At 38.0% G+C, this 25,644-nt stretch overlaps 1 protein-coding gene across 1 annotated transcript; it reads right to left on the bottom strand.

Annotated features, from left to right (window-relative positions):
- Positions 1–757: 757 nt before the first annotated feature.
- On the bottom strand, positions 758–24,706 carry ctnnbip1 (catenin, beta interacting protein 1). The gene is made up of 4 exons (XM_028019487.1): positions 24,567–24,706; positions 13,973–14,087; positions 13,264–13,354; positions 758–3,476 (listed from the first exon to the last, which is right to left on the bottom strand). The coding sequence occupies exons 2-4, from the start codon at positions 14,066–14,068 to the stop codon at positions 3,418–3,420; spliced, it is 246 nt and encodes an 81-aa protein (XP_027875288.1). The 5' UTR covers positions 14,069–14,087; positions 24,567–24,706; the 3' UTR covers positions 758–3,417.
- Positions 24,707–25,644: the final 938 nt, after the last annotated feature.

A 25,644-nucleotide genomic window follows, 5' to 3' on the forward strand; every position in this document is an offset into this window, starting at 1 on the left:
ACAAAATGCAATGATTTATCACGTGAATGAATATGCTTTGATGTAAACTTGCATCTCTGGCTGTATGTTTGGGGTCGCTGTCCTGCTGAAAGATGGATCACCGACCCAGGCTCAGCTTTTTACAACCTCTAACAGGTTTTCTTCCAGGACTCTTGCATATTTTGCTCCATTAATTTCCCCATCAGTTTGGACCAATCTCCAAGACAAAAAAACCCCGCAGCCTTCTACTTTCTTGGTTCTGACTTGTTTTTGAAAACTTTCATCACTTTTTAGCTGAATCTGGGTGTTTGGACAATTACTCCTTCTGGTTTTGGACGGACTGCTGCAACAAATCTTTTTTTTTTTTTTTCAACTGGGGGAGCTGATTGGTATCTTCAAAGCTCAACTATTACAGAGATTTAAAGAAAAGCAAATGAGATAGATTAGCTGCTGTTAAATATTGTCAAGCTGTTAGCATGTAATGAAACTGTCGTACAGAAACGGTGTCTTCAGTCAGAGGCTTCTTCAGATTTGTTGCAAGACTGACTGCTACCAAAGATCTGCCGATAGTATCAGAATCCACGACTCCTTGAAGATACTTGGATGCTGTGAGTTGCAACTAAATTTTATTTCCCTTTGGGACAAAGTAGCTTTTGCTTATACCTGAATTCCTCGTTGAAACAAATGTTGGTGGTGAAAAGTCTCTGGTTATTTTAATACTTTTTCCACCCTAAAAGCTTGTTTTCTTAGAGTAAAAATAAAGAAATTTAAAGTTTTGCTTTTTTAAAGTTCTTTAATGGTTCAGTTGGATTTGGAAGCATTAGGGCAGTATGGTCAGCAGCCATACAAAACCAAAAAGAAACCAACTAATCAATGTAGACTGGAAAGGAAAATAAAATACAAGGCGACAAAATAAAAAGAACAAAAACAATTAAGCAACATCCGGTCACAGTAAGAAGATACACAATCCTGCCTTCAACTTAACAGCATGCTGAAAATCAAAACAGGGAGATTTTAAGTTCAATGAGGATCTCTTTCTCTCTCTCTCTCTCTCTCTCTCACTCACACACACACACACACACACACACACACGCCCACCCCCGCACACACAACTTGATCCAAGGCTGCAGTCCAGCCCTGATGGGTACAATGTACAGTAAGACACCTTAGAAAAAAAATGCATAGAGACAAATAAAGAATGTTTTATAATAAAGTAAACATAAAATACAGACAGACCTGTTGGCTGTTTACATTGCGATGATTCTTGGAAACATTCAGTCTGAACTTGAACTTACCGCCAACAATAACAACAACAACAAAAAACATTTCTACGAAGCTGATAGCTTCCACAAATACCAACAATATACAAACAATGGTCATTGTGACAAGGCTGAATAAACATGATAAACCACAAAGCAGACATGCTTGGCTTTAAAACATCTTAAAACTAAATTAAATAAATCAGCATGTTGTTAAGAAATATGCCTGTTGAGACACAAATATTCTTTTTTTTTTTCAAAGTCCAGCTGCATCAATTAAAGATTTAACTTTTTTTTTTGTAAATGACAAATAAAAACACATTTACAACCATACTTTTCACCCCGCAGTGAATCAAACAAATAATCTTTGTCCTAGATATTAAAACGTTTTCCTTATTTTCTATTTTTAAAAACAAATATCCCGCTGATAATAGTGCAACAGATATAGTACAGTTAAAAAAAAAGAGAGAAAAAAACAGCACACAGTTGTAATGTTTGGCGTTATGGGTTTGATTACAGGTAGTTAAAAGTTAGAGTTTGTGTGAATTTAGTGTAAAAGAGTCGCTGCTTGCTGGTTAAATTAATTCCCGATTTAGTGAAAACAATATTATCAATTCAGGAAACAATAAATTACACCCACAGCTTTTTTTTTTTTTTTATTATTAAATTGGCACATGAAATTCATTCTTCCTAGTTTCCAGCTATATTCCTTTATTTAATCAGGTAAACCCCGTTGAGATCTAGATCTCATTTTCAAGAGGGACCTGAGCAAAAAATTTGCAATACATAGCAACCTGGTTACAAGATAAGCTAAACGTACAATAAAAAAAAACTATCATATTATAGTTTTACTCGTCACAATGAGTGAAAAAAAAAACAAGCAGAAAGGATGTTTACACCTGTGTTTCATGTTTGATTCGATAACATCTGGTAGTGTCTGTAATTTCTGATCAATCGCTCATGATTAAAAATAAACACTGACAAGAATAAAGAAAGCAGCAGAAAGATGAATAATAAATGGGGCCTCATGCACAACATATCCAGATTTAAACAAAGACCTTCAGGCGTTTCTCCTTCATAAATAGCGTCGATTGATCCAGGACTAAACTAAACATGAACGATTGATACTCGCACTCTGCTCTATCGGCCTGTCGATACCTTGTCAGAAATCCTACGGTTCATACCATGATTCAGTAAAGCGTCACTGTTTTTCTTCTTTGCAACTTCTAATTAGAAAACGAACGAGATCCAGCTGCGCCCGTCGCAGAGCACGGCTGAAGCCGACCAAAGCGGCAGACGGGGGTCGGGGATCGATGCGTCGCTAAATGAGTTTATCTGAGTCCTACAACCAAAATGTGAGCCTCATAATCAGGCCACAGTCCGGTGTGGATAGTTAATTAAATTTAAAACCATCTAACCGGAAGCAGAAAATGTCTTCAAACACTGATGCGGTCATATGCAGCTGTTTTTTTGAGTAGTTACTCTTAAAATTAATGTTTTCACACCAGCTTCTTCTTATGAGTGACCGAATGAGATGAAGAAGTGGTAAATACTAAAGCTGGACTCCACCGGGGAGACTTTCTACCGGATCCTGAGACACGGTTGTAACTTTAAATCTGCTGAGAGTTTTTTTTTTTTACAAAACGAGGCCCCTCGTTAACAAAACAACGCACAACAGCTAAAACCCGAAACTAACGGCAGGGCTTTTAAAAGCAGAAATACTTGCCAACCGTCTCCTCTAACACGATTATCACTTTTCTTCGCTTCGGGTCAGCTGTCGAAAAGGTCCGCCTCGGTGACCGCAGCAGACGTGACGCTGCCCGACACCTCGACGCGGACAGAACCTAACAAAAATCAACCCTCGATGCCACCACAGAAAATAAAAAGAAAACAGACAATTACCCAATTTGTGAGTGTGTTCACAGATTGCCTTATTGCCAAGGCCACAGCCCACAGTGACCCGCTCGAGTGCATCCCAGGTGCCGTCAGTAGGTGAGGAAGGGGCAGGATGTAGGAGGCGAACTCCGCGTCTCCTCCTCCTCTGCCTCCTGCAGGCGCCCCTCTTCTCCTGAGCTCATCGGTGTGTGTGTTTGTTTGTGGAGTTGGATGTTGTTGTGAATCATGCACAGGGCGGGACAGTGGGTGGGTTTGTTTGGGAAGAGGTGGAGAGAGGCCTGGGTCACTGTCGTCGGTCTTCTGTCTCTGACCGTGAGAACGCCATCACCACGTCCTCTGCACCTGGGATACAAAAAAAAGGAAAAAAAAGAAAGAGAGAAAATGAAACATGTTCAGAGAAAACGAGGAAAGCATTTAAAGGAGATTGGAGAGTTTCCTTTTGTAATAAGAGATAAATGATTCAGAGAGGAAGTGATTCCATCTCATTTCCCAGTGTGTCAATCAGAGACTTTGACCTTCAAAGCCGAGTGCGAGACAAATGAAATGCAACAGACCTTCTACTTTAAAACGAGCATCTGTAAAATGCAATGACTGGTGCAGTTTCATCATATATTCATCTTCTTCTTATTTAAGCTGCAGTATTTTAGATTTTATTTGGCTTAAAGCTGCAGTATTTCTTTAAAAGAAAAAGAAGTAAAAAAAAAAGGTTAAAAGTGCCATGACAGTATAGTCAGACATAATCTGTGAAAAGATCAATCTCCTCCAAACTTTTCCTTGTCTTCTATTGCCATGTGAAGATATGCACAGCTCTCAGTCAAAAACAACCAATCACAGTCAGGAGGAGTGTCTTAGCGCTGTCAATCACTCATGTACTCCTGGTGCTAATGGTGGAGAAACAATATTCTGTTACAGGAAAACTGTTTATCTGCCGTCATCGGTGGCTATGCTAACTAACCTGAGCATTCATGACATGCTGTTCTAGCTGCAGTAAAATGAAAATGTGTCAAATTTTCTAAATGATTCATATATGCATATACTTTAGAAGCCTCTCTCAGGTACTCACTGAAAATCACTAATACTTGAGACCTGATCTACTGTCCTTGTAACTGCCTATTTTAGTAGTTCTAACACAATTAGTACTCAAATTAGAAACAGTCTAATATCTAAGGTTGTGCTTATTTTTGCTCTTGAAGGTTCAGCCAATCAATGTCGAGGAAAATGAGTGGGGCGTCTGGACTGTGCTAACTGTTAAGTAGCATTGCATCTGAACATTTCAGCTTCCAAAGCTGCATTCTCTTTTAAACATTTTAGATATGTTTTACAAAAACATCTATGAATAGGCAAATTTTCCATGAATCATTTAAAGTGATGTTGCACAAAAACACTGTAGTCCTTCAAACATGGACATTGTGGGCCAAAAATATTTATTTGATTAAATAAAACAGCCCTGCAACTCCCAAAATACCAGTGAAAACTAAAGCCTGTCTACTCTTTAGAAGGTGGGTGTCATTGCCAACAAAAATTGTATTTTTAAGGGTATAAATAATTTTCTTTTTCATTTAAAACAATTTTGTTTCAAAGAGAGCCTTTCATATTGCCGATCAGAAATAAACTTGAAAGAACATTTTAAATCTAAATCTGCCAGAGGTGTTTATTCACTAATGATCAGTTCTCCTCATTCGGTTATAGACTGGTTATCCTGTAAATTATATAGTAGAGAATAAGTGGGAGACAGAACACAGAGGGAACAGAGTGATTGTACAACATTTTGTAACATTATATGAAGAAGCTCAAGCGTTTTTTTTCTTTTCTTTTTCCATTCTGACACCCACGGCTCAAACACCAACTCTAGCTCGACACGTGAAACGTGGGTTCTTATGAATCCAGTCAGTTGTGACCGGTGAAGCTGGAGGAAACATCCCACTGTGAACGTCGGCTTGGTGGACGCAGGTAAACTCTTCCCTTGACAGATACACCTGCAGCGTAAAGCCGCTCGGTCGTCTTGACGGGGACGTGGCGACGCTCTGAGTGGGCTGCTGACAGCAGAATCCTGATAACCTCCAGACCTGAAGCTTCACTGCCATTCAATCTCCTCCACTGAGGCAGCCTGAGGCGTGAGGCTGCCTGATACTAAAATCAACCGATATTATCACCATTAAGCATCATTTAGAGTTGACTCGCAAACATGACATGCTTGTATTTCTTCCCTGTTCCTTTTGTGCTATGGTAGATTATAATTACAGCCTCTTTGGTGTTTATGTGACTTGTGATTTATGTCAAATACACAATAAAACCTGTCTGCTGGCTTTTATTTAGAAACAAGCGATTCAGTAGTAGTTTTTCAAATTATTAAACTATTTATATGGCGTACAGCAGAACTGTTTAAGCAGCTTTCGTCTCCAGAAAGTGTTTAAATACCAGGATTTAAAAGACGCATCATTAAATAAAATGTGCAGCTGTTCCTTCATATCACAATCAAATAATAGTCAATTTCAGCTCTTCTTAAATTTTCCGCAGGACAGTAATTTTTTAATAACATGCTATTGAAGAAAACATCTCAATCCACTATTTATAAAATTATTTTGGTTACATAAAACTAGAAATAAAATGGAGGTTCTTTAAAAAAAAGCAAACATTTCCAGTAGCAGATAATTTTCAGAAATTATAAGTCACATTTTGAACAGTTTTACTGAGGGCAAAAATTGCTCTTTGGAGTGTAAAGTTTGTAGACCCTTATTCTAGACATTAACTCAGGAGAAATGAGTGGTTTAAAAATTCTTTGAAAACAGAAAAGAAAACTGTTTTGATGCTTTTACCACCTGGCTCAGTATCTGAATTAAAAGTACACAGATACAGTATTATGTGGTTCTGGTCATTAAAAGGAATAAAATGAAGGAGAAATCATGCTCGAGTGCGATAGTCTACTGTCACCACCATCCTGTGCTGTAAAAACACACCTTACAGTCTCAAGCATGCTTAACACCAAGATCAACACCTTTTAAAAGGCTAGGAAGCCGTTCTGACAGCAACCATTTTTCTACTTAAAAAACCCCACTTTCACAGCAGCTTTGAGGAGTGCCTGTTAGGTTTAATCATTAGAGATATGAAAGTAGGCCAAGAGACTGTGAGCCTCGATCCTCTCTTTGGCACAAAGAGAGGATCATCTTCATTAGACATAACAGATCCTACAAACAAGTTTGTGTTTGACCTGGGTATCGCTTTCAGAGAGCATTTATCCTAGGATACATTCAGTACATTTTAGAACAACAGCAAGGTTAAATCTATAGGGAGAGGATGTCTTTTTCTCTTTTGACTGGGAACGATGCAGGTAAATAAAGGAGGAACAGACAGAATTTACAAGACTAGACTAGTTTTGTGTGTTATTGTGCGTCAAATTGTTTTCTTTTGAAAGACTTTAATCTGGAACTATTCAAAATGGAGATAATTTTGCACCTGGACACATCTGTCACCTTCACTGCTGCACAACTAAAAACAGCTCCGACAAGGTCAAGCTGCAGCACAGCTACCAATATTAGGCCAAGGAAAGGAGGAAGGACTGAAGGACGCAAGGACAGAAAGGAAAGAGGGAATGGAGGTACGACACAAAGAAGCAAGTTAGGATAACCAGTAGGGAGGACAGAAGAAGGGAAGGAAAAGGAACATTATAAAGAAAGAAAAGAAAGGATAGAAGAAGAGAGGAACTATGGAAGAAACCAAGAAAGGATGGACACAAGGTAGGGAATATAGAGGGATAAACAAAAGGAAGGGCACAAAAAGTATAGACATTAAATAATGGGAAAGGGCATAAAGCCTGGAAAACCAGAACTTTTCCTGAATCCTTATTTTCTTTTCCCAACCTTCTCCAGTCCTGAAAAATACAGAAACCAAGTTCCAGTTGCCGTAGGAACGCTGCAGATTGACGGAAATAAGCACCATCTGAATTGTGTGGTGTTTGCGTGAAAGATTTCTGCCCCCCGTAACAGACAGTTCAGGCCAAGGGCACAAAGCGACGCGAGCCAGAAACCAACAGATATTCTCTCAAAATACTCCCAGAGGCCGAGCTAAATCTGAACACAGCGCCTGAGAGTCATGTTCGGACCTCGCCCTGATACCAACACGCGCTCTCAGAGAACACACACAGCAACAAGCTCTAGCCGACGAGATGGAAACGTCAGGTCCCTCAACGCTGTTGCCTAGCAGCAGATAAGAATCGGGCCGCGCCGGAGCCGCTGCGCACGAGCGGGCGGCTTTTGGTGAGCTTTGATGCAGCTCTGCTTCCAGCCGTTCTCTTGCCTTCCCATCTGCCTCAGGCTGAACCGCTCCTTACCTCCGCCTCCCAGACAGAGGTGAACACAAAGACCTGCGAGGGTCGATTTGCTCAAAAAAATAAAAAAACAGCAGCACTATGTCTTTACCTGATATGTCCTCTACAAATCCCTCTGTAGAAGAAAACAAATGACCCAGAGTAATTATAGGAATCATTATTTTGATTGGGCAAATTTATATCAGCATCTAGAGCTGAACAGTCTTGTTCACTAAACCAGATATTTAAAAAGAAATACAGCTAAAGAATTTAAATTCTTAAATTTTCTATTAAGAAAAATTATCTAAAAGAGCAAAGAGTGGATCATTTTTACCGATATCCCTGCTTCAGGGTAGCATCATCAGGAACAACCTGAACACGCAGTTCTCCTCTACACTTCTGAGGCAGTATAAATCAATATTTAGCTTGTTTGAAATAAAAAAAAAAAAAAAGCAACATGAAAGCTTCGGCGAAACCTCTGAGGAGACGAAATCTTTTATTAAGCTCAAAGGGAGCCTGTTTGAAGTGAGAGGAATGAAGCGCTTTCTGCCCGTCTTTCTAGACGGAAAAAAAAAAGCAGAGAAGAGTCTGGATTGATGGCTCTGGTGTTGCAGTGGTGCAGCACCAACAACATTTAAGGTCACAATCTGTGCAGGGTCGGCTGAGGGGATAAAGGCGCCGAGAACAGCGGCGTTGGAAAGACTGTAGGGGCGGGTTATGTGAGGTTCAACACTCAATTTCCAAAGGTTTGGGCTGAAAACAAATAATCGATTATTGAAAAAAATCGTAAACTAATTCAGTAATCGATTAATTGTTAGCTAGAGTAACAAACTCAGGAAAAAAAAAGGCCAAAAAGTTTGAAAAAAAAAGAAAGTGTTTGAATGAACAAAATGCAGTAATTAAGCCAAAACTGTAAAACTATATATATATATACATTTTACATTTAAGATGAAAATCCTCCTTTGTCTCCAGTTTTAGCTTCATTTTTATTTAATTCACTAAATACTTCATGTAACAACTAAGATATCATGAATGAAGAGGAGCAGAGAAGCATAAGTATAAACTTTTAATCTGTGGCCCCTGGTTTAAAGTCTGTATAACGGTAAAAATGTAAATAAAAAAATTCTATTTTTGCTAACAGAATTGCTAAAGAAGTCAAACAGAATGGCCTGACCTTTTCAAATGTTGCTGTAGAAGTATTTTTTAAGCTACAGATGCATCCTTTGGCAATTGTTTTCTCAAGTAAGTGCAAATTTCAGATGCTAGAAAGCGGTTGAGGTGTGTAACCCTACAGAATACAACAACAACAACAACAAAAAATCACAAATTAACATAATCTGCACACACACCTAATTTTAGATCTTAGATGTGTCTAATTCAGTAATTTTCAGTAAAGGAAAACATTTCTTGTCTCTGAATGGTAATTGTTTCAGAAGACGCCTTGAAATGATTTTTGCCATGATTTTGCATAACTATTAAATTTAACCTGCCAAATTTCAGATCTTTTATTTAAGCTATTTAAAGGTTACAGAGTTAATTCAACATATTTATTGTATGACTGCATTAGTGTTCATTTTCATCTTCAACTGAAATTATTAAATTAAGTGAAACCACCACACATGAAATCATCTTGCGCTAAAGATTTAGCTGTGTAGTCTGACAACAATTAGCATTCTCTCAGTTTATAGAGCAACTTCAAATCCCTGAAGGAAACTCTGGTTTCCATGGATAACTGAGGTTTCTCTGGCAACTTTTTCTCGCCTCTCATTCGCCGAAGCCCTCCACTGGAGGCAACTGGTTTCCTTAAGAGAGAAACCAGTGGCCTCGTTCTGTAATACAACACAGATTCTACCAACTGTTGCCTTTGTGTGTTTAAATGAAATGTAAATACCGCAAAGCCGTAATTAAAACGGTTAATTAAGAGCACCAGCAGCCAGATTACAAAGGAAACGCAGTCACCACTGCGTAACAGAATTTCTGTTTCTTTGTGTCTTAATCCACTTAAAAAAAACAAAACAACACAGTCACATGAGTCAAGAATAAACTAATTTACACTAAAACAAGCCTCACTTAATGGGTTCATGCTCTTCCCAACATAATAACAGTGTTCATACAAAGTCTATGGGGTCCTGCAAGGCCAAAGCATTAAGAATTCAGAACAAGGCAGCTGAATAAAGAAAATCTCAGTGCTGGCGCCTTAGCAGATAAATCCTCCTTGGCTTTAATTAAAATCTGCTAAACAATTTTTTTTTCCCTCACTTTTTGCATTTATGCTAATGTGCCAATTAAAATAATCCGAGATGCAAATGAAGTGACCCATAAACAGAATGACAGCTGACTTTTAATCAGTGAGGGAATGACTGATTGGAACGGGGGAGAAATTAAATTTCTGCACAGATTAAGAAAATACAAGCAAATACTCTCATCACATTTTCCTCAATTGTAAATTTTAATCAATCATCAGATTATTCCTGGGACTCCTTGACTGTGCTGATAAGAGGGGATCCTGTCTCAACATGTTCATATTTTTCCTTAACTCTGCATCTCACTGCTGTGCACTAAAAGAAGCTGCAGCTCCTCAGACCTGACAGGGACCAACATGAACCCGTTCAGATCTATTAATCAACATTAAAACTGTTAACTGATCTTCTATATCAACTAATGTTATCAGTGGAAGTGTAATGCATCAGAATAACCTATTTTATAACCTTTAAAGATCTAAAACAATTGCATTTTAGTTTATTTTTATAGGATAATAATGTTGCCATTCACTGCATCCGAAAAAAGAACAAAAAAAAATCCCTGAGATAAATTGGAAAGTTAAAAGAAACAAAAAACAGTTGAAATGAGTGAAAATCATACAAAACTGGAATTGAAAATAATCCTTTTGCTACTGCTTTAGATCAACTTGAAATAACAATTAAAAAAATTACAATATTAAATCCTGCTGAAATGAAGTAATGGATACAGCAACATATCCATGTATCATTCAAATTAAATGTATTTATTAATTGTGCTTTGAGTCTGGGTTGCAATTTATTGCAGTTTTCTCGTTTCAAATAACATTGTTTCCGTAATTTGCAGTTTTTCCACTTCTTGTAAATAAGAAGTTTTTTCATCTCCAAATTACTTTACTCAGCTGCACATCACTATTAATCTGACTATGCCATTTTTAAAAAAAAAAACTTGACAGTATCATTTTTCTTGTGTTGTAAATTTATCCGTACAGCACAGTCTTATTCCTATTTCTATATTGTTGGACTTTTGTGTGAATATGAGTGCTCCCACTTACCTTAAGTTCTTGCTTTGACACCCGATTGACAACAAAGCATGTTTCTATTCTACTGTACCAAAAATAGGCAGCTGGGAAACTGATATACTCTGTAGCGGTTTAACACACAACTGCAAAGTGTTAAAATAATCAAACATAAGCTGAGCTTCTCGTCTAAATGTTCCCTTAAACATTTTTTCTGAGATAATCCTGGCAGACAGATGTGCTAAGTTTCACAAAGTGCCTTCAGCAGCTTAAAATAAATTTATGTCTGACATTCAAGCATCACAATGTGCTCCTATGTGAAACCGTAAACCTTCTGTTCATCACCACCCAGCTGGAAAGACTCAATTTTGAAAAGACGTTTTAAACCTTAAAAAACTTCGTCACTGCAGCAGATAATTTATCCACCATCATTGTTTTGACGTGGTTAGGTTGCTCACAGAGAGTGAGGTGAAAATAGAACATTATTTTTGCTTTATACCAAACAATATTGGTGCTGACAAATGTGATATAAACTGTTTTGTTACTATAAAGCAATGTCTCATCTCTTTTCTTCAACTGTAGCATCTGATTCCTTAATTATATACATCAGCTTGGTCAGTCGGATCAGCGACATTATGAATTACCTTAAAAGTACTGTGAAGATTATTTGCTTTTTAAATTAAATACAGATTTCATTAAAATTAGCTGATTAACCGTCACTCACTGCAGCAACAGATGCTTGTGCTGTTACTGTAACAATGCACAAACAAAAGAGTCAGAATGAAAGAAGTTAGAGATGTGCAACAGCCTTGCCCTCATTGCTTTTCATTTTGTTTATGGAGTAGCTAAAATCTCTCCTTAAAGTTTTAAGGAGAGGTCGAAGTTCACTTGGGGGGTGAACTGCAGCTGCTCACTCCCCAAAACGACGACCATTAATCCCATCAGAATGAGAAACGGAGACTTCAAGCATCTCAGGTAAAAAAACAGCAAACAATTTCACGTCAAAACTACCAGCCTATTTTAACACCAAACATTTTTGTGTACAACACTGGACAACATCTGGCCGCTCTAACAGCCTTGTTATTTTCTGACAGACCACTGATGCACCATGAGAAACAAAACACCCTGCTGCTGGACTGAAGCAGAAGCATATTGATGGAGCAGCTGCTGCATATGACAACATGAACCAACACCAGAAACTAAAACCAGGACAGAATGGTTCGTTCCATTTAACGTTTAAACTCATCAGTAAAATACAGTTTAAAGTTCATCATCATATTATTATTAGAAAGTGTAAATGGAAGAAACAAGTTTGCCAGACATTAAATATCAAATCCCATCAAACACACTCAGACTTGCCAACACACACCGAAACACCTCGTCCTTTGTGCAGCCTTGATTATTTAGAAACGGATTACCTCTCCAGCGTGTGTGTAATACCTAATCACAATACCTCGGACCAGTTTTGGACCGTGAATAATTCATGGGCGCACGAAGGACATTCAGTGCATCTGTTCTCTAATGTATGAAGAACAGAGCACCTTTCACATCTTCCATCACTCCATAACTTATAAGAGATGATCCCATTGTATTGACAAAGCAGAGACGGCAGAACGTCTGTGAACTTATCACTGATGAGGCTTTTATAGATGCTATAAACCTCCTTAAATGGTGCCATGCTTCATGTTCTGCTGGTTAATGAACAAACGTGAGGCTGTAATGAAACCTGCACAGTCTTAACTGCATCTCTTATAGGAGTATAAAAAAAGAGAAATTATCTTCACTTCTCTCTGGCAGTGTTTTTATCGTTACAGAGAAAGGACACAGGCAAGGACACTGACCTAACACTTTAAGACGTTGTAGGCAATTTTCTGTTTCCAACGCCCCCTGAAGGTGTGAACGTCGTGAACAGGAAAGCAGGACCTGAGACACAGCAGGCCGCTGCCTAATACATGATTACTGGACTGGAAATCCAGCAGAACAAAAATATCTACACTTCTCTGCTGGATGACTGCAGTGCTGCTGCACTTACACTGTTGCTTTAATGCAGCGCCATCTTGTGGTTTAACCTCAAGCAACCAGAGGGTGGGTGAAAAAGATCAACAGTGCACTCTAGTGGACTCCTCTGAAAAAGAATGAATGTTCACGAAGCAAAACGGCAGACCGGAGTGCTGATTTGGTTTACAGAGTAAAATACTTTCTGATAGAGAAAGAGAGAAATGACAGCGACGAGAGTTTCGCTCTTGCTGTGGGTGAGTCACTTGTTTCCAGCGATGCGCGCCGTTTGTTGGGTGAGTAATCTCAAAGCTTGGTGGGCGGCTGGATGGTTCCCATGCACAGTCAGGGAATGCGATTGGTCTACAGAGCTGTGCACTCTTTGAGAATGAGGTGTGTAGAGGGATTTTCTCTTGTTTTTAGATTAACCAGAGCAGCAGCTCTGCAGCATGTCAGAGTGGCAATGTTTGGATTACACCGCAGGGGGAAAAAATCCCAAAACATAAACATTTAAAAAGAAAAAACCTTCTAACACAATTATTATTGACTTTATGAAGTGTGTGTTCCAGTCTTACCCTGGTCTATATTGTGCTGTGGTAGCTGGCTCATCTGACTGTGAACCACTCCTGCGTAACTCCGGAGAAAAGCTTCTTCGCTCTGTGTAAGCTGAGAAAGAGTAAACAGAGCAGCTTTATGAAGCCTAAAACAAGAACAAGCAGGCAGAAACTCTGATCCCACTGACCTGCATCCTGCTGCTTTGCTCAATAATAATAATTCTATAACAATTCTGAAAATCAATTTTCTCAAGGAAATTATTTTGCTCTGCCACTTTCTTTTCTTCAGACATTTCATAGTCAGAAACATTTGCATGTATTTTCACTCTGCAGTCATATTTTTTTGTGTCACTGAGTTAAAGAGGTTTCTGTTGGTGTATGCTGGAAATACAGCATCCTTAAGTATTCAAATCTCTAGTCTTTTCACATTTTGTCATATTACAACCAGTCATTGGAGAAGTCACCTTTAGGTGCACATCGCACTTTTTAGATTTTTACTGGTAAATAATTTAAAAAATGATTTATCATTTTCCTTCCACACTAGTTTTTGTTTGTCAAACGTAAAATCCCCACAAGTTTGTGAATATAATGTGACAAAAGTAAAGAAAACGCTATAAATACTTAATGAGATACTATATGCCAGTATATGGCAGAGGAACAGAAGCCCATTTGTTCTTATCCTACACCTAAAATGTGAAAACCAGCCTGCTGTTCCGGTCACCATACTTACATTTGAACCCATTTTCTTAAGCATGAGCAGGACCCGCACTTTATGCTGGATGTACATGTCTTCAGGAGACTTCCCCGGCGCCTCCTCGCGGTTCATCCCCTCTGCTCCTGTGGCTCTGGTGACACAAAACCCAGCAGCATTAACACAAATTTTGTCACACATGTAATGTACATTAACAGTGCGAGTTAAAAATATGAAATTGTGGAGGTTTTTCAGCCACAAAGTCAGGCTACATTAGATAAGATTAGATGAGATCACAGCTTTCGGCTACTGTTCATTTGCTGTAGATAATATTTTAGATCTGGTGGTTCTAGCTCAACTTTTTCGATTTTTTAAAAAACATGTTCTGCTTTAAATTCTGATTTATAGGGGCTGGACAAAAAATTATTTAAAAAATAGCCAAAGTACACACACATGGATGCATAAACCGGAGTGTGACCACATGAAAGCCTCTGCATACATCCCGTCTGACCTCTTTGAACGGACTCTTATCTTTTAGTACAGTCACAGTGCAGTGCAGGTTAGGCGCCTCACCACTTCATTAATATTGCGAGGTAGTTTTCGCACAGATCTCACTTCTGCCTCTGACCTATTTTCACAGCCAGTCTGCAGAGATGCAGAAAATAGGAAAAAAGGAGTGGAGAAAAAAAAAACAGAGGGAGGAGGTGAAAGCAAGCGATAAAAAGGAGCTGCCAAATCTAATGTTGGTGATAAAAAAGGGAGAAGTTATGCTGTGATCGCGTGTACGCATCAAGGTCGGTTAATGTCGCATTAAATCTCACAATGCACCAACAATGAGCGCTGCTGGATATCCAGCTTAAATCTGCTAATTGAAAAACCAAATAAATAAACCCATTAAATACAAAAATGATGTAGAAAGAGAGCACATCACTATGCATGTCAGGATTTTCTCTCCCCCAAAAATATCTCGTATAAAAAGCCTGAGCAAACCACAGAAAATGATGATAGTTCTGGCAATTTATTTTGGCCTCTTATCTGAACAAAGGGCCGCTAACGCATGCTGACAGGTCGTTTGATGTTGGGTTATATTTAATTGAGGAGCCGGCTGATCAGCCCACTTTTCCAGAACCCACCAGAGAGAGGAAGAGTGGGGGTCCTGCTGGACACTTAGTTGTCAAAGTGAGGCAATGAAATCACCCAGATCAGAGCAGCTGGAGCTCATGCTACTAGCTACAACATCTGTAACTGGAGCAATCAACAGAGTCGCTTATTCGCCTCAACCTTGAGGCTGATCACGTTTTTTTATTTGGAGAGCTGCTGAAGACTCAAAGACAGACAGACATAAAAAGATGGAGAGCTCTCTGGCGTCAGTTTAGCTGCTCAGGAAACCTCCAGGGGATTGGTGGCGGTGGGTGAACGAGTTGGGGGTGGGGGTAGAGATGAAGGGAGGATGCTGGCGGCTCGTGTAGGGAGGAAGGCTGGTGGCGGCAGCGTCTTTAGATCAGCCTCCGTGACGCTTTTGATCACGTCTCTGAGCTTCAGACGAATTGGAGAGCTCGTATGCCGAGCAAAGAGATTTGCAGCGTGGAGACGGAGTGAAACTCAGGAGCATCAATACGTCTTCCTCAGAGGTTCGAATCAAACAGTCACTCCAAATAACAGGACAAAAGATGAGCGGAGACTGTGGTTACTCGGCCAAAGGAGCCGTCTTGAGATAAGATCTTTAGAAAGGTGATTTTACAACACCCACCACATTTATTGACTTCTTCTAAAAACTCTTAAATCATATTTAGATTTTATTGTAGTGGTACAACTTGGAATTTGAATGGGATAAAAAAAAATCTGCAGTAGGAAATAATAGTTTTAAGAAATATTTGTTGTGTTACACTTACTGGCACATCTGAACAATTCCTATATAATAAATGCAACTAAAGTCTTTCCTAATTAGACATCACTTTTTTAGGATGATCAGTTTGAATGCTCCCCATCTGACACCCAGTCAGTCATTGCAACATTCACCTAAAATGTTGAAGACTACACATTTTTCATGTGTTGTGCAATATTTCAAATGATTATGGTAAAAATCTGCCCCTTATTGATAAAAACTATCTGATAATGTTTTGCGAAACACAAAAACTGACTGGGATTGTTACTTTAGATGTTTGAACAGATTTTCACAGTTTTTTGGTTTTTTTTTTTTACAGTTCAAGCTATGGTTAAATGTAGCTTTGGGGTAATTCAGCAGTAAAGTTTACAGCGATTCAACTCCTGTGATAATGGAGAAGTTTAACTTTTACAGCAATGTCGATTTTTGGGCAGCTTTGACTGTGTGCAATGACAGACTGATGAATGTTAATACTTCTTATCGTCACAACAGTTTGACTCCATGTTGTCAATCTTGTGGAATGTTTCAGGTGCAAACAAAGTGCTGTCTAGTTGACAAAAGCAGTTCGTACAAAGTATTTTAGTTTGATTTAATAAAAATAAGTAGATATTTCTTAACACGGACGTTTTCCTGAATATATAGAAAAAAGTCTGGATTTGAAATGTTTCTGTCACACTGTGCTGCTGCAATAATAAGCTACATTTAAGGCTTTTCACACATCTTTACCAAGGATACCAACAGATATTTATAATAAATATTTTCCTGTCTTGACAAGGATTTCTATGAGTTTGTTCGAACCCGGGAGCACTTCATTCCAAAATCACTTGCAGTATAAATAAACATATTGATTTTATGACAAGGCTTTACAAATCCATGGAGGTTTGTTTTTGAAGCTTGAAAATCCATATTTAGCATCATATCCACGCAGGACTCTGCTTTGAGTGCTTCAGGTTTTATTTTTAACCATCCCTAAAAGTGTCACCCTTTCACAGGAATACACAAAAACGTGTGTATTGCTTGTAGTCTTGTAAATAAAACAAGGGCTACAAAAGCACAATATGAGAATGTTGGCTCAAAAATAGAAGTACTGCACGATTGTAGAGACGTGTCATCAGAAACGTGATGAGTACCGCAAACACAAAAAAGACAAAAACTCTGTCTCTTTCCCTGATGTGACGGAGAATAAACTCCACTCCAAGTTTTTTAAATTTTTATTTATACATTACATCTTATTCTGAGTTACAGATGAATATGAGCAGAGGACTGGCATCATTTGCTCATCTATTGAAAGAAGCACTCCCTTTAGAAATATTTTCCTCCAAATAAATTAGCCTGATTTATTTTTACTTAAATCATTTCTTTCAATCTTGGACCCGACTGTCCCTAATTGAGGATACAAGTGGGTAACATTTTATTTAAGCCTCTTACAATAAGCATCTAATTATTCAATTACATGATTAAAATGAGCTTGATAATTTTCATTCTGATAATTAACATTATTTAAAGGGCAATTTTGCTTGCAGAGACATTATAATCCATTTTATTTATGATTCCAGTTGTAAGTAGTTTTTATTTATGTTTTATTTATTGGTTTTTGGTTGCTATGTTTTATTTTGGATATTTAAAATATCTTCCAGTTAGATGTCAAGTATGCTCTACAAAAGGTTTATTTATTCAAGACCAATAAATAATTACAATGATAATCAATAATGATAATAAAATTATCATTAAGGTAATGATATTGGAAACAGTCTCAAAAACAACATTAATGGGACCATTTATCATCCAGCAAAATTTATTAGGAGTGACAGGCCTACTCCTAAAGGGTATTAATGATAAAACTTAAAATAATTATGTAGCTTTATGTGTTGATATTGCATTACCCTGTCACTTGTTGTTAGTCTTAACTTTGGCTGTCATGCGACCATAATTAATATTTGTCACACATATCAGTATGACAAGATATGTGTGACAATATCTGTCACACATTTATGACAGATTATGATTTCTTGGTTAACATCCATTTGTCCCTACAAATAAATATTTGCCTTTGTTAATGCCAAGTTGTCTCTTTGCATTAAATGTGATATTAGTTACTGACTTTAATTCTTAATATCAGTCATAAACATTTGTGAAGAGTCCATGATCATGACAAATGTTAGGTCAAGGCTATAGCAGAGCCGTGTCAATATCATGCCCTGCCCTTCAAATAAAGTTGATTTTATGACTGCAAAATAAGAAACTTCATTACAAAATTGACAAAGACTGTAATTATGATCTAAACAGACCTATCAAATCTATTGTGAATAATTATTTACATGCAACATATAAAAATCTGGAAGATACAAACTGAGAGGTGTGCAAATTTAAAATAATTGCAGATTTACCATTTTAATCAGAGTAGATAAGCTACTTTGTACAAGTTTAAGAGCAACATTTAAACCCAAACCACAGGCTGTGTAGTGTACCAGGAGCTTGGTACTATATTTCACGTCTTCCAACCCTTCAAGTACCCAATCAGGATCCTGTCAGATTCCTTTGTGTGTTCCTGAGGTTAGCATGTAGTGGTGGGCTGGCTCTGCATTAATCCCTCGAGGGACACTCAGTCTGCCTCGACTCAAACCGGGTAATATTCCAGACATAATCAAAGGCTTTCTTTAATGCTGATCCAGGTCTAATCCCCCTGAGACACACCCCCCCTTGCTTTCTCTGTACCAGCGCTGGGCTCTTGTTAAGAGTTGTGACGTTTATATCAATCAGTTAGGATATCAGGGGCTGCTAAACCAGGCTAAGAATTGTAATAATACAATTCTTTTAATCTAATCTTAATCTTCAGGGATGTAACAATTATGATTTCGTCCTAAAAATGACACATTTTTTAGCAATTTACTTCATATTATAAATGACAAACCTTTTCAATTTTCCTCCCTCACTATAATGAATGTCAAAATTTGACGATTTAAAGCACAGATTTGTTTCTTAAAAGGAAAATGTCCTGATTCTATGGGTACTACGGGAGTTAGACTGTTGTATTGTTCATTTTGATGTAACTACACAGAGCAATTTAACTACACATGCATGTTAATGTCCCAAGAGTGGACCTCGCTAACTTTTAATTAAAGATCCTTCTCCTACATGCTAAATATAGCCTACCTTGGCTCAAAGTTTTGCAACAGGCTGCAAGCATTTCCAAATCCATTACGCAATATTTGCAGTAGGCCAGATTTACTGAAAAAATATATACATACATGTAAAATTAGGCATAATATGTTCCATCAAATCCAGTCATCTCCAGGTTGGATGAGTAGTTTAATGTCAAATTAGATGAGGTTGAACAGATTTGTGATATTGCATATGCCATTGAACACCGAATCTAGCACATCAGGTGTTGATGATCTGAGTCCGCATATAAATCCAAAGTGTTACCAAAGACCGGGTTTCCCCCAGTGTATTATAAGCCTGGTGGGCCACCAGGCTTTACTTGTGCCCCCGCCAGGCTAAACATTGCTTATTTATTTTAGTCTTTTTAAAATATTTGCATTTCTTAAAGCGTTATAGTTGTTGTTCAGGTGTTAATCTTCCAATCTTTCAATAACACATGATTATTAAGTGATATTTTAAAATTTCCTGTCAACTTTAAACGTTTTTTTTTAACTCAAAAGCATGACGAGCTGCTGGCCCGTCATTCAGGGATGAATGACTGCCCTGACACCCAACCACTTAGGCTTAGGAAGTCTTCTGGCAGAAACCTTAAAAGAAGTGAACCTTTGCTTTCTTTTATTGTTGGCTAAACAACACTGCTGTCAGTGCAACTACTAGTCATTAGACACTTTTGTACCTTTACAGTTTTGATCTGTTGTTCCTCTTGTTTTTCTGTCTTTACAGCCACATATACTCACACTGACGATTCAAAACCACAACCGCCTGAAGCACATGGGTCCAGTCTTCGAAAGTGGCCAAAATAGTGACATAAAATCCAATTACCCAGTTTTGGACAAAATGTTATATTTGTGATCTTTTGGAAACAGATTCAAAATTAAATAATACATTTTGTTATTTGCACAGCCCTACTTTAAACAATAGCTAATTGAGCTACAACTCTGGTAATGTGCAGCAACATGTGGGGGTGAGGGCAGGACTGTGTGAGGAGATGTATGCAAACAAAATCCTGCTCACTTTGAGTTTTTTCCAGGAAAAAAAAATTATAAAGGACTTTAAACCAAAGTAACTCCATGAAAGAAGCTTAGAGCGGTTCTGAAACTAGCTTTTTAAAACCTCACTGTTTTGATATGGATACCCGGACCATACCAAGTTAAAAGCCTAAACGCAATCAGAGAAGTTATACAGAGGTGGCGTTCAACATTGATAAGAGACTGGAGAAAATAGCATTCCCAATTGTCTTTGCCTCCTTTGATTTTCTCCTAAACATCTTATTGACAGTAAAAGTAGAAAACTTTGAATCATTCTAACTTCAGTAGTATTTTTGTTTATGGGGCTCTGATTTATGAACAGTGTAGCCAAAAAGGCCTTTTACTGTTAAAGCAAAAAGATAAAATATTTTATGCGAGTCATCCTTAATCATAACTTTGAAAACTTTTCACAGTAAAGATGTGCCGTTTAGAACAATTACTGGCTGCTTTAACAGCATCACATGATTTTTGGTTCTCCTTATTTGAAGAACGTCCAGTAATGGTAACCAAACAATCAAATGGTGCATCCATTACCAAAAGTATCAATTGCCATTTCTAAAAAGGGACAAAGATCATTTCTCAAAATCATTTCAGATTCCAGACACGCCACAAAGTGCAACAAGGGTACACATTATGCAACGTGATATGCTCACACATTTACAGGAGGTCAAAAAGGCCAGAGCCCGTCGGAGAGCACAGAAACAGTCGCACCCACCCCAGTTCATTGCATGATGCCCGAACGACGCGAAACGTCCGGTTTACAAATCACATTCCTACAGCAAGCATGAGTCCTGCAATATGACTCGAACAGTTTGATGGCTTGAACAGATAGGAAAAACTGAGAGCAAAAAATAACCTGAATTCAATCATGAGCTGCTCCAACGTCCTGAGCAAATGTGTGAGAAACATTAGTAGGCCATGAGGCTGGTGTGGCTGCCAGCTGATCAGCCTGCCCTGGTTCTGCAGAGCAGCTGTGCCACTGCAGGTACACCCATACACACACACACACGCCCACAAACTCACCCCCACTGACAAACACACACACACTCTACCAACATCTTGTCATATCTTGCTCACTTTTCAGTCAATGGTTTTATTAATAAAAACATTTTAACATGTAAAATCAGTCAATACATTTTTAACAGCAAGCAACGTTGATACTAATTTGTGTCATAAGCCTGATTCTTTCACACTATTAAATCTAATTTAAGCCAATTTGTTCTTATGGACACCTTCATTTGTGAAAAAAATAAATACATTTCTTTTTATTATTTTTAATGAACTTAACCTGTTTTTGTGCTAACCACACCTGCCTACAGAATCGATTCTTAATTACTTCTGGAGCAATATTTGGAAAAAAGAAAAAAATGGCAGACGGATTTACATAGATAAATGATAGAGAGATAGACAGTGACAGGCAGAAAGACATAGAGTTGTACTGCAGATTTTCCACGCCATTTTCTTTTTCCTAACTGATCCAGAGCTGGAAAAATTATTTTATCAAATGTCATACTACTCTAGGCTACAGGAACAGTGAAACACACCATAATGGATTTGAAATCTTCAAATGAATTAAAGATGCCCCCCTGTTCAGGTCCGTCTTAAATTCACCAGTGAAGATCAGAATGCTTAATTTTGGGAGAATGTCTGGTGGACAGAAGGGGACGCATTTGAGCTCTTCTACATTCACCGGACCCGATCATAATCCCCACAGTCAGGCATGGAGATTGAAACTCTATGCTTTGGAGCTGTTTTTTCCGTTAAGGGTGGAGAAAGACTTAATTGCTTGCTTTTAGGGGCGTCTGGACAACATGTGCCACAAAATCTCTGACAAGAATCTTCATCTCTAAATACAGGCAGTGTTGATGCAATCAGCTGTTCATGAACAAACACAGAAATTAGAGGAAAGAAAACTGGCACAGTCTGTGTCTTTATTAACTAATAAGTATGCAAATATATTAGAAGACTCTTCATTGAATAATACATATTTAAAATGTTACTGCTAATTTAAAATATGACAACACATGACAAAAATATTTCCCTGAAGCACATATTTGTATTTGCCAACACAACATAAAATTTAAGGGATGAAACATTTGGATTTCTTACATCAATTACTTTAGAGCAATGAATTGCTTATCCCTCTTCCAAAAAACCCCCAAAAACTATTATAATAATCTCCAGAGACTAAGAGTGGGTGACATGGAATGAGAATTTTATCACAATATTTTGTAGCATAAATGTGAAACGAATAAAGATGGTGATAAATTAAGTAATTCTATGGCACAGAATTCATAGTGCTACAAACACAAATACTGCCCTTGAAAAACGTTCCTATTTAAATTTGGCTTTTTTTAGGATGCAATTTACCTTGAAAAAGTGTGATTTGTATATATCACTAAACTCCACAATAACAGCATTTAACCATATTTTAGTGATATTTATTGATGCTCTAGTAGAATAAACAGTGAAGAAAATAGTAAAAATAGCCCATAAAACTGTCAGGTTTTGATTAACTTTAACATCCTCATTTGGAATTTATCAATACAATGACGAATCAAAATTCTTATCATGAGAATAAATAATTAATAAATGATACGATAAATGCCCAGCCCTACTCTAGACCCAAGCACTCATTCGTTCTTTGATTAAATTCTCATCTGAACATTCACATCAAGTCAAGACAACACAAGTCATGTCCAGGTAGTAAATCATAAACCTGGCACTCGACACACACATACACACACACTTCCTGGAGGTCAAACCAGTTTTGGTCCTCCAACACCATGAGCGTGCCAAGCAGACACCAGAGGCTAGAAAAGGTCCGACAAGGACCTGCTGGTTGTATCGCAGGCATCTCTGCTCATGCAGTGGCCTTACAACAATAGTGACAGTATTTGGGACAATGGTGATGAACTAGAGTGTGAAAACATCAGTGATAAGTGGGTCATGTTTTGTCGTCGTCATGTGATGCGTGAACTCAAATAATTTGGCAGAACTCAACAAACTTGAACAGATAAGTTGACAGATGTCTAAAATGAAGATACCATTTCAGTACTTACTCAGACCCCGAAAATAGCTAATGCTTAATTAAAATCTAGACTATTTCCATACATTTTCAGACTCCATTGAAACCCTGTGGGAAAAAAAAAGAACATCTCATCTGGTCTATGATCACAGAGCATCTATTCTCACTCCTCAGGGTCCCTCAAAGGACCTGAAACAGAAGCTGCTGCCTTAAGCTGGTCCCTTGGGGGTGCAGCAGCACGATTTTCAAAAGCGCCAGCATCAAAGCAAGGCAGAAAATTCTGATTACAAACAGCTATATATATGTTCTATGTTCTGAGAACAATTTAATACAAGTGGCTGTGAATAAGAGACAAGGAAACAAGGATATCTGGAAATGAGAAAAGGGGGGGAAAAAATGAGTGACTGATTAAAATTATTCAAAAGATTTATAAGTGATTTTGTGAAAACATCAAGTGTGAGATGATGACACGCTGGATCTGGGTAGCAAGACTAGGACCAAAAACGGAGCTAGTGATTGCGGAGATTAACCAGCCGTTCCCCTTCCGGTGTGGGCTGCATGCAGGCAGCTGATGATGACCCCTCAGGGAGTATAAGGAGGCAAGTGGTCCTAATCCTTCCGCAAAAATCTAAACAGCTAAGAGAATGTGCAAACTAAGAGAGGCTTAACATGCTGTGGTACACGACCAAGTGTGCCAGTTGCCAGGGGGATTCTGTGTGTTTGCCCATGACCAAGGCCTGACACCTGCTGGCTGCAGCACTCATCAATGTCCTGCTGCCAACAGGGAGCCAGCTTTGCCACTAAAAGGGCTGTCAGATACTGGGGAGTGGGGGTGCAGCAGACACTCTAAAAGGCAGGGCAGCACAATGGATCTGTGGCTGCATTAAAAATAGAAAACCTCTTAAAAAAGGTGTATTTGTGGCACTAACTTAAGGGTAAAAAAAAAACATTAAATATTGAGTTGTATCTACAATATCATGTCGATATCTGTTATAACATGTAGGAATTCATAATATATACTGCTGTTACTGTCAATTGAGATCTAATATAATTTAGAGAAAATGTACTTTCTATTAATATTTGTGGACAGAAAATGAAAAGTCACAGCTTCAGGAAGCCTAAATTGCTCCTTTAGCATATTAGTACTGCTCAGAAATCATGTTGCGGGACGCAGACAGTTTAAACTGTAGCTCTATTAGCAAGCAGCAAACCTTTTAGCGGTACCCCCCGAACCGCTTCAGAACCACAGCCATTGTTGCAACGCATATAAGCATGAGTCCTAACCAGTTATAAGTCCTCTATGTTTTAATATCAACTGACATTTTAATTGGAGGGAACCAAAGCCGAGCCGCAGAGCTAACCAACCAAGCTAGCTCGCCTAGCATGCCACAGACAAAAGCCTGAATGAAGTTCCAGCGGAGGGAAACAGCATCCAGGTGCCGCCGCTACACGTCCGAGCACCGCGGTTCAAACTAGGAAAAAAATAACCCTATTGACAAACTAATACCCGTCAAGTAAACGACAGCTCACCCCTCCTGGTCCAGCTTTACTTTCTTGTGTGATCTGTTTGAATGGGGTGTTGTTGTATTAGCAGGGCGTCCTTTTCCGGGGTCACATCCCTCCAGTCGGCAGAGCTACGGCGGACTGAATCAACCAGCAGAGACCGCGGCTGGAGCTACAGTACCGCTGCATGCCGCAGGGGGCGCTCACGATCAAGCTGAGGATATTCTTAAGCTTGAATTAAACTTTTCCCAATTATTACAGTCATTTGTTTATGGTTTTTATTCCTTCATTTCTTTTTTATTTAAACAGAGGTGGGCAGTAACTAGCTACATTTATTCAAGTGGAAAAGAAAAAGAACAATTTTAGGAGCTACATCTTACTTTTTAATATAAAGTATCGCTACTTGCATTACATTTCTGGATACTCCACCCACTGTGAGTGACTTCACTAAAATGAAAAACAAACATGTTTCACCAGACACGCACCAAATAGGCTGTGAAAAATACGAGACGTCACAAAAACTAATTTTTTTTTTAATTAATGTTTTTTTTTTTTTTTTATCTGCTGAGCCTGATGTACCAAAAGAGTAAGCACTAAATTGTCGCTGGAAGTATTTTAACTTGTTCTACTATACAGTGCCGAGTGGAAGTGATAGCTGAATAAGTTTTAGATTGGAAAAGTATATTTAGAATACCTAATTTCTTATTTTTATAATTATGTAGTTTATTTGTATTAATATTTTTAGTTTTTAAAATAATAGAATTTGCACAAAACTGTATTTTTTTCCTAAAGTATGACATAATAATAAAAATACAAAGTTAGTGCTAGCTTTTTTATCAAATATTTTTTTTACTCTTACTGGAGTAATTTCTTGGATGACTGCTTTTTACTTTTATTTCAGTAAAAATGTGTTACAAGCATTGCTGCTCTTACTTGAGTACAATTTTTGGGTTAATTCAAAAGATGCTTCAACAATATGGAGTACAACTAGCTTATTTAAACTTTCTTTTAACATTGACCTTGCACCATACAGATATGCCTTTTTCACATGAAAAATACAAGATATACTTAGCAAAGGAGAAAAAAAAGTTGAAAAAATTAGAGA

The sequence above is a fragment of the Xiphophorus couchianus genome, chromosome 1 (genome assembly GCF_001444195.1).
Source record: "Xiphophorus couchianus chromosome 1, X_couchianus-1.0, whole genome shotgun sequence".
Taxonomy (NCBI): Eukaryota; Metazoa; Chordata; class Actinopteri; order Cyprinodontiformes; family Poeciliidae; genus Xiphophorus; species Xiphophorus couchianus.